Source organism: Myotis myotis, unplaced genomic scaffold (assembly GCF_014108235.1).
Source record: "Myotis myotis isolate mMyoMyo1 unplaced genomic scaffold, mMyoMyo1.p scaffold_m19_p_1, whole genome shotgun sequence".
Lineage (NCBI taxonomy): Eukaryota > Metazoa > Chordata > Mammalia > Chiroptera > Vespertilionidae > Myotis > Myotis myotis.
Window position 1 is genome coordinate 168,524,245 of NW_023416313.1, and position 12,829 is coordinate 168,537,073.

Here is a 12,829-nt window from a genome sequence, read left to right on the forward strand (position 1 = left end):
ATAGCAATTAGGATTGGGGTCAAAAGACCTATATTCAAGTTCCAGTCCACTGATACCTTTGTAAAAGTGGAAAAACTACTTAAACATCTGAGCCTCTAATTTCAGTTCCCCAAAAATACTATTCGAGGAACTCTTCCATTACAATTCCACATGTGGCAGATCATTTTAAATTTGTCTTCCAATCCTGCCCTCCAAGCTATCTTATCCACCGTGTTAAAGTCAGTATCATTCTAGACTAGCCAAACTATAATTGTATAGCCTACATTTTTTTCGCCACCAGTATCTGCCAACTCTAGTTCAATATACTTAATAAAAGTGAGACATGATTAGCATGATGTGGATGAAAAATCTTAATTTTAAAAAGTAAGCTTTAAGGATGCGCAAACGAATATATTTGTTCTTTACAATTTTGCTGTAATAACATTCCTATTTACAGGAAATCATAGGGCAGGCAAGAAGCCTCACTTTAAAATATTTATACCATTTTCTGTCAAGCTGATTACATTTATCACAGATTATTACTTATAAAGAATGTTTCCAAACAGATGTACCATTACTAGAAAATAAATCTTTATTTCAGTGTCAATTTCGGAGGAGTTCAGGCATTTTAGCAATGGAAGACCACTCTGAGCTACAACTACTTGGTCTTAAAGTTACCTTACCTGCTGAAGGGGTTGCTCTTATTACTTCAACTCCTTCTGGGAGATCAAGAGGTTGGCTGTATACCAGTCTAGAACTCAGAATAAGTTTACTGGCAGTTTGAAGATTGGCAATTGATGAAGAATGTGGCATGGGGCTTATACTGGGTGAGGCTTCTGGAGAAGAGTCTACATTCTTCTGTCCAGGGACTGAAAGTAGACTCTCTGATGAAACACCTTCTGAAGCTTTAGCTTTAAATAAATTAAAAAATTATTAACTATATTATTATCATTACTATACACAAGTAAGTAGAATAAATTTTACTTAAGAAACATGGTTCCTTAAAAGTACGTTGAGCCCTAACCGGTTTGGCTCAGTGGAAAGAGTGTCGGCCTGCAGACTTAAAGGCCCCACGTTCGATTCCGGTCAAGAGTATGTACTTGGTTGCGGGCACAACCCCAGTAGGGAGTGTGCAGGAGGCAGCTGATCAGTGTTTCTCTCTCATCGATGTTTCTAACTCTCTATTCCTCTCCCTTCCTCTCTGTAAAAAAATCAATAAAATATATATATATATTTTTTTAAAAAGTACTTTGAAAACAAGATTATTTTTCAGACTTTGCTCAGTTACCTTGATAATTAAAAACACACACACACACACACACACACTTTTTTTTTGCCCTTTTACTCTTTCTTAGCATATCCATCACAGGGAGACTGTCAGGGAAGAATCACAACATGTAAAAGCTATCTAGTCCAATGTTCTCAACCTTTAAGACATACAAAAACCTTGGAGAACTTGTTAACATCAAGTTCCCTGGGCCTAACCATAGAGACACTGATACGGTTATTTTGGGGTAGATCCCAGAAATCTGCATTAATAAGCCCAGGTGTTGCTGAAACAGATGAACCATGAATCAAAATTTGAGAAATAATAAGGTACCACCTCACTTAACAGGTAAAGAAATTTAAACCTGGAGAACTTAATGATTTTCCTAAGGTCATATAATTAGCTGTGGCAAAGAAGATACTAAAATACGAGCCTCTTAAGTATTACATGCTGAAACAAAAGAATGATTTCAAGAACAAATACAAAAAATAAAAGTTCCTATTAAATTTAAGATAGTATAAGTTGACTGGCTTTGTAAGGCACACTGACCTTGATCTTCTTCCAAAGAGTTTCACTACACATTGGAGTGAAGTGTAAATCTCTAAGCAGATTCAGTTACCTGTGCTCTGCTACATGTGAGGGATATTTAGCATTATGTTTATTTGGTTATGTGTCTATCTCCCCCATTCAACTATGAATTCATCAAGGGCAAGGATGATGTCTTATTGCTTTGTACATCTAAAGAAGCACCAGAACACCAAGAGATAATCAATCCCTGTTGGTGGAAGTCAAATATGTCACTCTATTTTATAAAAGCAGACCACTCAAGAAGAAATATAAAAACAATTTTAGTAAAATGGAGTAAGACTACAAACTTATCGAGTTATCCAGCAGCTCCATCACTAACTAGATGTGTTTCCTCGGGTAACACACTCCACTGCCTCTGGCTATTTTCTCATCTGCCAAACAGGGAAACTGCCCTCTTCCCTTCCTACAAAATGGGCAGTTTTCAAGTATATCATGATAAGAAAGAAAATAAGATTCAAAGGCTTTAGAGCCAGAAACCTGATTTTGAAAACAATTTTTGTGACATGTGGGACTTGGTCAAGTTATTTAATATTAATCCATTGGTAAAGTGGGATAGTACCTATCTCATATATAATGTACCTATCTCAGTACCTGACACCTAGAAGTTACTCAGCATGTTCCTTCCACATCTAAATTTAAGCCTATCGTTTCAAACTCTGCCAGGATTTTCAACACACTGATAAACTCAAGCAGTAGCTGTGAATGGCAATATACACTACGTTAAAGCAGCTGTGAATATTAGAACTGAAAAACAGGTGCTTTCTGTCCGAGTGGAAAAGAACATATTTATTAGACTCCACTGCAATCTTACTGTTTGTATTCACATGCTATTGTCACAAACAGGGTAAACAAGCAACTCTACACGAGACCTGGCCTTCGGAGAACAGCAGTGGGACACTTCACTCATAAGCAATGAGAACGGAAGGTGTCACGTGATTCCTGTCCTACCACAGGGATCTGTTACCACCTCTATTAATCTCTTTAGAACCACTCCTGGCTCTGTGCCCAACTCCATAAAATACTATATTCTCTAGTGAGTTAAAAATTCTCTTCCTGATGAGATGGTTTTAGATTCCTCTACTCTTAACAACATGTAATGCCAAGTATTAAAACTCCAAAGGCTTTGAAATAAGTTTTGGATTCCTGCTGGCTCAAGAAGATTAGACTTTACTAGCTACAGGTAAAAGGTTCTATCAAATCATTTGGCTTTTCTAATGCCATTCATGGCCCAGTTAGAAGTGCTACTTACACAATTATGTGATAATCTAGATTACAAAGAGAAAGAAAAAAATGTATATGTATGTGTGTGTATATATATACATATTTATATGTATATATATATACACTAGTTGTAAATATACATATAAGTGTGTGTGTACATATATATACACACACACATATATATATATATATACACACACACTTATATGTATATTTACAACTAGTTCACTGTAATAAATATTTAATGTGTTTAATATCAGTTAATTATATAATTATAAGAAAGAATAAAATATTTTAATAAATATTTTGAGTTAAGTAGTTTAAAGGAGATTCAGTTTGATATGGCTATCTTATAGTTCTTCACTTTAAGAATTCTCTCTCAGAAAGTAAGCTTGTTTTAGAAAGAAAGATCTTTGCTCAATTCCTTTGCTTCATACTATAGATTTTCTATTTTGCTTTAAAAAATTACTATAAATGTACATAGCAAAAGCATGGCTGAAATAATTTTTTACCAATAGTGCATTTCCTAATGTGCTACCAAAACAGTGCTACTTATGAGCTACGGTTCAGATGTTCCACCATATTTTTCTAAATAGCAAATCTACTTCTCTTGGTGATACTAAGCTAATGTACACTGTATCAGAAGGCATTATGTATTAATCAACAGAAAAGTACAACATTAATTCTATAGAAAATTGGCTTAAAGAGACATAGTCATAATAAACATTAAGTATTGATGGGAAAAATAAGTCAGTCAAGCTTTGGGGTTTTTTTTTTAATGTCTAATGTATCCATAATGTTTTTAGATCACTGGTTTCATTAATGATTTATGATGTAATGAAAAGTCTGGCACATATACTGTATACTTCGATTCACCAACTCAATTTACAGTTCGATTTTCACTTTAAAGAACTAAGTAATCTAAAGCATACTCAATAAAATAAAATTTCATATCTCTACATAAAAATTATAATATAACTACTTACCTAAACATGGCTGTACAGATTTAAGATGAAGGTGCCACATATGGAGAATAGAGTAATTATTGCTGTCCTTTTCAATGACCACTAGAAAGAACTTTTCTGAAAAAGGTGGTGGGCGATACCCTATTGTTCAAAGAAAAAGGATACTTAAGTTAATATGTTTATACAGGGTAAAAAGAAAAGACACTTTTAAAAAATATCTCTTATATACATAGAAGTTGGGAGGGAGAAGGAAGAATAGACATTTGGAAGTAGTTTTATATAATTTTTGTACCAAAAGTTAGGTAGCTAACAAAGACTAATGAGGCATCAACAGTACACAAAAGCCAACACGAAGGGACACCTACTAGTCAAAGATGGGACAATATAAGCATTAGACAATAAATAAATACCATTTATTAAAACACATTGACTATATACTATTTAAAAAACATTAATTTATAAAAATACTAAAAGAGAAAGAGAGGGCACACAGGAAAAGACAAATAAGAAGAAATGGAAGGAGGAGAGAAAGGAAGAGAAAGGCAGGAAGAGAGGGAGGGAGAGTACAAAAGCCAAACCCAGTCTCACTGGACACCCCTCAAAGTATCTATGGCACTAACTCTTTATTTGAAAAATTGTCAATTAAAAGGAAAAAATGAAATAAGCATTTATCTGGTGTTGGGAAAATTGGGCAGATACATGCAAAAAAAATGAAACTAGACCACCAACTTACACCATACACAAAAATAAACTCAAAACAGATAAACGACTTAAACGTTATGACAGGAAACCATAAAAATCTTAGAAGAATTCATAGGCAGCAAATATAAGACATATGTCGTAGCAATAGCTTTACCACTACAGCTCCTAGGACAATGGGAACTAAGGAGAAAAAAAACAAATGGGACTACATCAAAATAAAAAGCTTCTGCCCAGCAAAAGAAAACATCAACAAAACAACAAGAGAGCCCACTGCATGTTTTATCCGATAAGGGTTTAATATCCAAATTTTATAGGAACTCATACAACTTAACAAAAGGAAAATAAACAATTGAATCAAAAAATGGGCAAAAGACCTAGACACTTTTTGAAAGAGGGCATACAGAAGGCCAAGAGACATATGAAAACATGCTCAAAGTCACTAATCGTCCAAGAGATGCAAATCAAAATGACAATGAGGTACCATCTCACACCTGTCAGAATGGCTATCATCAACAAATCAACAAATGACAAGTGCTGGTGAGGATGCAGAGAAAAAGGAACACTCATGCACTGCTGGTGGGAATGCAGACTGGTGCAGCCACTGTGGAAAATAGTATGGAGTTTCCTCAAAAAGTTAAAAATGGAACTCCCATTTGACCCAGTAATCCCACTTCTAGGATTATATCCCAAAAACTCAGAAACACCAATCAGAAAGGATATATGCACCCCTATGTTCATAGCAGCATAATTCACCATAGCTAAGATTTGGGAACAGCCTAAGTGCCCATCAGCAGATGAGTGGATTAAAAAACTGTGGTACATCTACACAATGGAAAACTATGCTGCTGTAAAAAAAGAAGGAACCTATTTTGCAACAGCATGGATGGAACTGGAGAGCATTATGCTAAGCGAAATAAACCAGTCGGAGAAAGATAAATATCACACGATCTCACTTATTTGTGGAATATAATGACCAACATAAACTGATGAACAAAAATAGATCCAGAGACAAAGAAGCATCGAACATACCGTCCAACCTCAGAGGGAAGGCAGGGGTGGAGGGTGGAGTAAGAGGTCAATCAAACGACTTGTATGAATGCATATGAGCATAACCAATAGGCACAGATAGTAGAGGGGAGGGCATATTCTGGGGAGGGGGGAAGACAGCTGGGGAGAGGTCAATGGGGGGGGGGAGACATATGTAATACTTCAAACAACAAAGAATGTAAATTTAAAAAATATATATTAAGAATTTACTTTTAACTTAAGCCGAAACTGGTTTGGCTCAGTGGATAGAGCGTCGGCCTGCGGATTGAAAGGTCCCAGGTTCGATTCCGGTCAAGGGCATGTACCTGGGTTGCAGGCACATCCCCAGTAGGAGATGTGCAGGAGGCAGCTGATCGATGTTTCTCTCTCATCGATGTTTCTAACTCTCTCTCTCCCTTCCTCTCTGTAAAAAATCAATAAAAAATATATTAAAAAAAAAAGAATTTACTTTTAACTTAAAAAGAAGTATTTATCTTATATTTCCTATATGAAAAGAGCATTTTTTAAAAGGCATGAGGGGAGGGGTTGTGGTAGTGATACAGAAGAGACTTTTTAGAAATTTTATGTATTTTTTTATGAAAAGACATTATTTAGGGGTATAATTTTCCCTGTTATTCATAAATGTAAATTGTATTCTTCATATATAGAAATGAGGTCTATACACAGGACAACAAACCCTTTCCTTAAAAAATAAAAATCTATGACAACTCAGGGGGAATAGGCAGTTCCTGGGCCCAGACTGTGGTCTCTAAAGCCCATTCCCCATTAAAAGAAATAGTTTGGAGAAATGACTCCATTCTTGTAAAGGACAGTGACAAGATGAACCTGGAACATCTAGTTGTGCCAGAAAGAAAGTCAACTATCAAGACTCATGAGGTTGTGTCAAAAGGACTCAGAGGACCAACTTGAAGGGCTCCTCACTAGCTTAATATCAGGTGATGTGAACACTAAAAAGGATAATGTCTGCAAACTGATTGAAATATGCTAAGAACATAAATATCCATGAGTAATGTGAGTACTTTTCTGTATATACTTGAGGCCCAGTGCACGAAACTCCGTTCACAGGTAGGGTCCCTAGGCCTGGCCGGTGATCAGGGCCAATCAGGGCCTTCCTTCATTCCGCGCCACCCCCTGGGGTCAGTGCACGGACCAGTCATAGCGAGCAAACTCCCAAGGGGACAATCTGCATTTTATTATATAGGATATTATCCTTCAATAGAGGGATGTGTGTTTTTTCTTAATAGGTTCATATGATACCAAAAAGAAAAAGAAAGCCAAACACCAACAACAAATTCCTCAGTAACTCCTGGTGGTAAGGTGGGCACACACTACTTCCTCTGAGACGGTCAATGGGAAAGAACTAAGCACTTACCCTACCTTTCCTAAAAATAACTCTATTCCAAAGTAGCCTAACAGCCCCAGTTCTTAAGGGCAAGTTTTTCTTTAAAAATGCTTTCCAGCTAATAAATGAGAACCAACAGAATTAGAAAATCATAAATTTGTAATTCTTCATGAAATAATTGATTCAAAAGCAACATTACAATGGAAGAAACCATGATATAAAAACATTGCTGGCAATCTTTACATTGGAGCCACTACCTGAAGCATCTGACTCTTAGCATCACTAAAAATGAGACATTCTAACATGTTATTTCTGGTGTGATACAGAAATACACAGAATTGCCTAAGAAGTTGACCATCTGTATCTAATAAAGTCTATAGAGCTAATTTGCACTTTTCAAGAAAAAGTTTAAATGAAATCACAACTAGTCAGAGAAATTTCTATAAAATAACTCTCTCTAAAACAACTCAGTGGCATAATGAGAGCATAACGGGGATCACTCTTAATTAACAATGAAACACAAAGTGTGAACTTTGTTTGGATATAGATCCAAACAATAAAAATCCCCAACATATTTAAAACTATTAAATGGAGTCAATATGGACTAATTATTACATAATTCTGAGGAATTTTGTTGTTAGTATACTAATAGCAAACATGTACAGAGGAGTAAACCAACATCATGGCTGGATTTCCTTTAAAATATTTCAGAACAAAAGGAAAATAGGGTAAAGTAAGTGTGACAAAATCTTAAAATCTTTAATCTAAGTTATGGGTATAGGGAGATTAACTCAACTATACACTCCATTTTTGCTTATAAGTGGCATTTTTAAAAATAATTACTGTAATTTTATACATAATTACACATCATTTTATTCATATCAAGTCTTTTAAGAAAATAGCTAAAAAATCAGAAAAAAATATTGGAGAAACTCTGCATAAAAATTAAAAGAAAATCAAGAAAAAAATTAGGAAAATCTTTTGGGCAGATTTTGTATTGACAAAGAAATAACAAAAGTGAAAATAAAATACATTTTTAAATGTAAGTCTTTCAATTAAAAATACTATAAATAAAAATACCAACTTTATATAAGCATTGTTTTCTAGTAGGTTGGTATGTGTTTACTGTTAGAAATAGCAAGATAAATGCTAAGAAAAAGCAAATTTTAAATCTATAAAGTAGTACTGTAATTCTTTAATGATAGTAAAAAACAAAAACTGAACATGACAATGGCATAAGTTATAAAGAAGAAAAGTTTTGGAATATGAAGAAAGATACATGAAGGCAAAAAATTACTAGTCTGAGGGATGAAAAGATAATTGAGATAAACCTCATAGAGAACTCATTCTGATTTTCCACAAAATGAAAGAAAATTATCTGCATGAATTTATTATACTTTCCTTAAATGTCTATACATAATTCTGTGACAAAAGCTTTACAAGAAAATTAAATATGTCCATCTAGATACTTACAATCCATAACCAAACCAGAAAAAGTATCTGGATATTCTGTAAACTAAAAAGTATTTATCAAATAAAATAAATTATTAAACTAGAATATGTCTTTCCTACTTTCAAGTAGAATGTTCTATTTAATATGTTCTATGTTCAAATGGAACATAGCAGTTTTATAATTACAAAGTTATATCTTCTAAAGGGAATATTTTAAGCTCAAGTTTAAACTGAACATTATATAGCCTGGCCGGCATGGCTCAGTGGTTAAGCATAGACTTATGAACCAGGAGGTCATGGTTCAATTCCTGGGTTACAGGCTCAATCCCCAGTGTGGGGCATACAGGAGGCAGCCAATCATGATTTTTCTCTCATCACTGATGTTTCTATCTTTCTCTTTCCCTCTCTGAAACCAATAAAAATATATTTAAAAAATAAATAATTTGCCCTAGCCAGTTTGGCTCAGTGGATAGAGCATCAGCCTGCAGATTAAAGGGTCCCAGGTTCAATTCCGGTCAAGGGCACATGACCAGGTTACGGGCTGGGTCCCCGATAGGGGACGTGCAGAGGGCGGCTGATCGATGGTTCTCTCCATCACTGATGTTTCTATCTCTCTCTCCCTCTCCCTTCCTCTCTGAAATCAATAAAAATATATTTAAATAAATAAATAAATAAACTAACTAAACATCATATGATTTGTTCTTGATAGTTCTTATGGAAAACTACTTTCACAAAAAGAAAAAGGAAATGTTATACTTCAAGAGAAAACTGTAAGACAGTACCTTTAATTCACAGCATACCTGAAGTTTCTAGCATACCATACAACATAGTATCTTACACTCTATATTCAATAAGTTTGTAGCAATTTATTATTATACTAGAGGCCCAGTGCACAAATTCGTGCACCAGTGAGGTCTCTCGGCCTGGCCTACAGGATTGGGCAGAAACCGGCTCTCCAACATCCCCCGATGGGTCCCGGATTTCAAGAGACCCCACCTTTGAACCATCTGGGCTGGGGAGAGACACAGGAGGTTGGCCAGCCGCAGAGGGACCACAGGAGGACTCCAGGGTGTGTCCAGCCCATCTCGCCCAGTCTCGATCAGCCAAATCCAAGCAGCAAGCTAACCTACTGGTCGGAGCATCTACCCTCTGGTGGTCAGTGCACATCATAGCAACTGGTCGACTGTCTGCCCCCTGGTGGTTAGTGCATGTCATAGTGAGCGGTTGAGTGGCCTTAGCATATCATTAGCATATTATGCTTTGATTAGTTGAACAGATGACTGGACACTTAGCATATTAGGCTTTTATTATATAGGATTTTGAACTTATACTAATTAATTGGTTTGCTTAAGATGCCACAGGGAACTTACTACCATTCAGAACAAATTAATTGTAGAGTTAAACAATTAAAATTAATATTTAAAATAATTAAACTAGATTTCATAAATAACATTTTTTTTACTTATTAAATTTATTGGGGTGACATAGGTTAATAAAATTATACAGGTTTCAGGTGTTCAATTCTACAATACATCATCTGTATGTTGTATTGTGTATTCACTACCACAAGTCTCCTTCCATCACCATTTATGCCCCCATGCCCTCTTTTTCCTTCCCCCATTCCACCTTCCATTGGCAATCACCACTGCTGTCCTGCTGTCTGTGTCCATGAGTTTGTTTGTGTGTGTGTTGTTAATCCCTTCATCTTTTACACCCAGCCCTGCAACGCCCCCCACCCCTCTGACAGCTGTCAGTCTGTTCTCTATCTATGAGTCTGTTTCTATATTGTTTGTTAGTTTATTTTGTTCATTATATTCCACATATGAGTGAAATCATATGGTACTTGTCTTTCTCTGACTGGCTTATTTCATTTAGCATAACAATCTCCAGGTCCATCCATGCTGTTGCAAAGGGTAAAATATCCTTCTTTCTTATGGCTGAGTAGTATTCTATAAATAACATTTCTTGACAGAAGTCTATGTTGCCAATGAAACTGTCTTTCAATATGTAATTTCAGCCGCATATCTTCTAAATCTACAAACAAGCAATTATGAGAGAACTGGTATATTTGCGTAAAATTATGAGAGTGATTACTTGTGTTATAAAGATCTATACTTGAAAAACTTTTTGGAGACCTCTTTTTTTAAGGTTAAGGTAAGTAAATTCATGACTTTTTAAAAAGTACCTTGTGATGGCTGAAAAAATACTTCTGTTTCCTTTTTCTCCAAATCTTCCTTATGTGGTTTATATCCTATAATGAAATCTTCTTGAAACACATGAAGCAATTGTGTATTTGCACCACACTACAAATATGAAAAAAAAGTTTAATTTTTGAAATTCTTTATCTCCCACACACCACTGCCCCAAAAATTCTAATGTAGAAGAAATTAATCTCTCCCATGATTTCTTTATCTATTGACTAACTGGAGAGAGAAAAAGCTACAGAAAAAAAAAGTCATCTGGACTGAGAAAAATACTTTCAAAGATGCTATAGTCAATAGCAGAAATGAGGAGCAATAATGAAAACAAATCAACAGATTTGCTTCTCAAAAAAGAATTCAAAAAACAAAATGTAGTTAAGTGATCTATATCACTCTGAGCTCAAAAGTATCAGGCCTCATGCTTGGCTGGAAAAGGCAAAGCTCATTATGTAAGGCACATTAGCACAGGACTCCTTTGCTTTTCTTAATTCCACTTCAAAAAAAAACAAAAACCAGGAAAGTTCTCGAAGTACAGGGTACTCCCAATAAATCTGTGTGGTGGGAATTATGAGGAATCCTGAAACAGCCAGTGGGGATGACACACCTCTGGAGCAATGTACTTATACACAACTAGGATTTCTAGGAGGACGGCTGAAGCATCACTGTCAGCTGCTATGCTACATAATCATGTTTTTGGACCAGAGAAGAGTAAAGACAATCACAAATGGCAACTTAGAATCATAAAAATGAGAAATTCAAGGAAAGGCTAGAACCAAACAGAAGCCTAGTATGGAAGTATGTCAGGACAATTAAATAGTTGCCCCACAGATTTCAAGGTAGAAATAAGAAAAAAAAAATATTTTTACAGTCATGGTAGACTAAGGTCCCTCGCCAGAGAGAAAGAATAAGTGAAGTAAAAGGGGAGGGTGCTGTCTTCACAGATAGAGAAATCGTACAATACACTGGGTACAAACCTAGAACGAGTTTTAAACTTTATCATTTATAAAAAGCCTGCCATTTATCAAAGCTTACTGTTTACCAGCCTTGTATTAAACATAGCCACGCAGTGGCCAGTGTGGCTCAGTTGGCTGGGCATTGTCCCATGCACCAAAATGTTGCCAGCTAGTTAGGTAGTTAGGGCACATGCCCAGGTTTCAGGCTCAATCTCGGGGGGGGGGGGGGGGGGGGGGGGGGGGCCATGCAGGAAGCAGCCAATCAATGTCTCACTCTCATATTGATGTTTCTCTTCCTCCCTCTTCCTCCCTCTCCCTCCCTCTCCCTCTTAAAAAAAAATCAATAAAGTATCTTAAAGAAAAAAAGATAGGCACAACTAGAAGGGAAAAAGCTGTGAGCAAGAGTGAAGTGAAAAGCAGAATGCTAGTGAATATTAGCAATTCACAATATGTAATATACTATATTAATATCCTATGGAAAAGAGTAAAGAATGGGCTAAAGCAGGGGGTGAACTTCATACCCACTCCATTAAAAGTTAAGATATCTATGGGAATGAAGCCAATCCACTCTTCTACCATATCCCTATGGAATAGAAGGAGGAAATCACAGGGTGAATGTATAAGAAAAGCATGGATAGAAAAGTTAAGGGTTTCCTAGGAGGCATTAGTAATTCGAGTCTGGCATCCAGAGTTCTATTGCCAAGAACTGATGTGGTAATTTCTCTATATTGGTGAAAATTATTATGTTTTCCAAAAAAAACCAAAACATGAAAGGCACCATGGAAAAATAATGACATAACTCTGTAGCTGTTTCTAAGTATGGTGGGTTCTTTCTTCATTTCCTTGTTTGAAAATATCAGTAACTTCCTCACCAAACTAATATTTTTTTATATTTAGAATGAATATATTAGTTCTATCTCTTAGTCCGTAAATATGATCCTGAAGATACAAATATCCTGAGAGGTAGAATGAATTTCCAAACTCCTAAGGGAGAAGGTTCTCATTTCCTCACTAGTAACTGGGGAAGAACACTGGCTGCACAAAAGACCTGAGATTAGAAAGATGTATATTTTTATTCTATTTCATCTGCATTTTAGTGGACCTCATAGAAG

General features: G+C 35.7%; 1 protein-coding gene across 3 annotated transcripts in view; it reads right to left on the reverse strand.

The window, feature by feature from the left end:
- The window catches only part of DMXL2 (Dmx like 2), a 163,346-nt gene that overhangs the window by 66,353 nt on the left and 84,164 nt on the right, over nucleotides 1-12,829 (reverse strand). For all 3 annotated transcript variants that reach the window (XR_004966358.1, XM_036301475.1, XM_036301466.1), the window contains exons 15-17: nucleotides 10,749-10,866; nucleotides 4,042-4,161; nucleotides 663-890 (exon numbers count right to left, since the gene is read on the reverse strand). Coding sequence is in view for 2 of the 3 variants with exons in the window: in XM_036301475.1 (XP_036157368.1) it covers nucleotides 663-890; nucleotides 4,042-4,161; nucleotides 10,749-10,866 (466 nt within the window). In the remaining variant the exon portion in view is untranslated. The remainder of the gene's footprint in view (nucleotides 1-662; nucleotides 891-4,041; nucleotides 4,162-10,748; nucleotides 10,867-12,829) is intronic.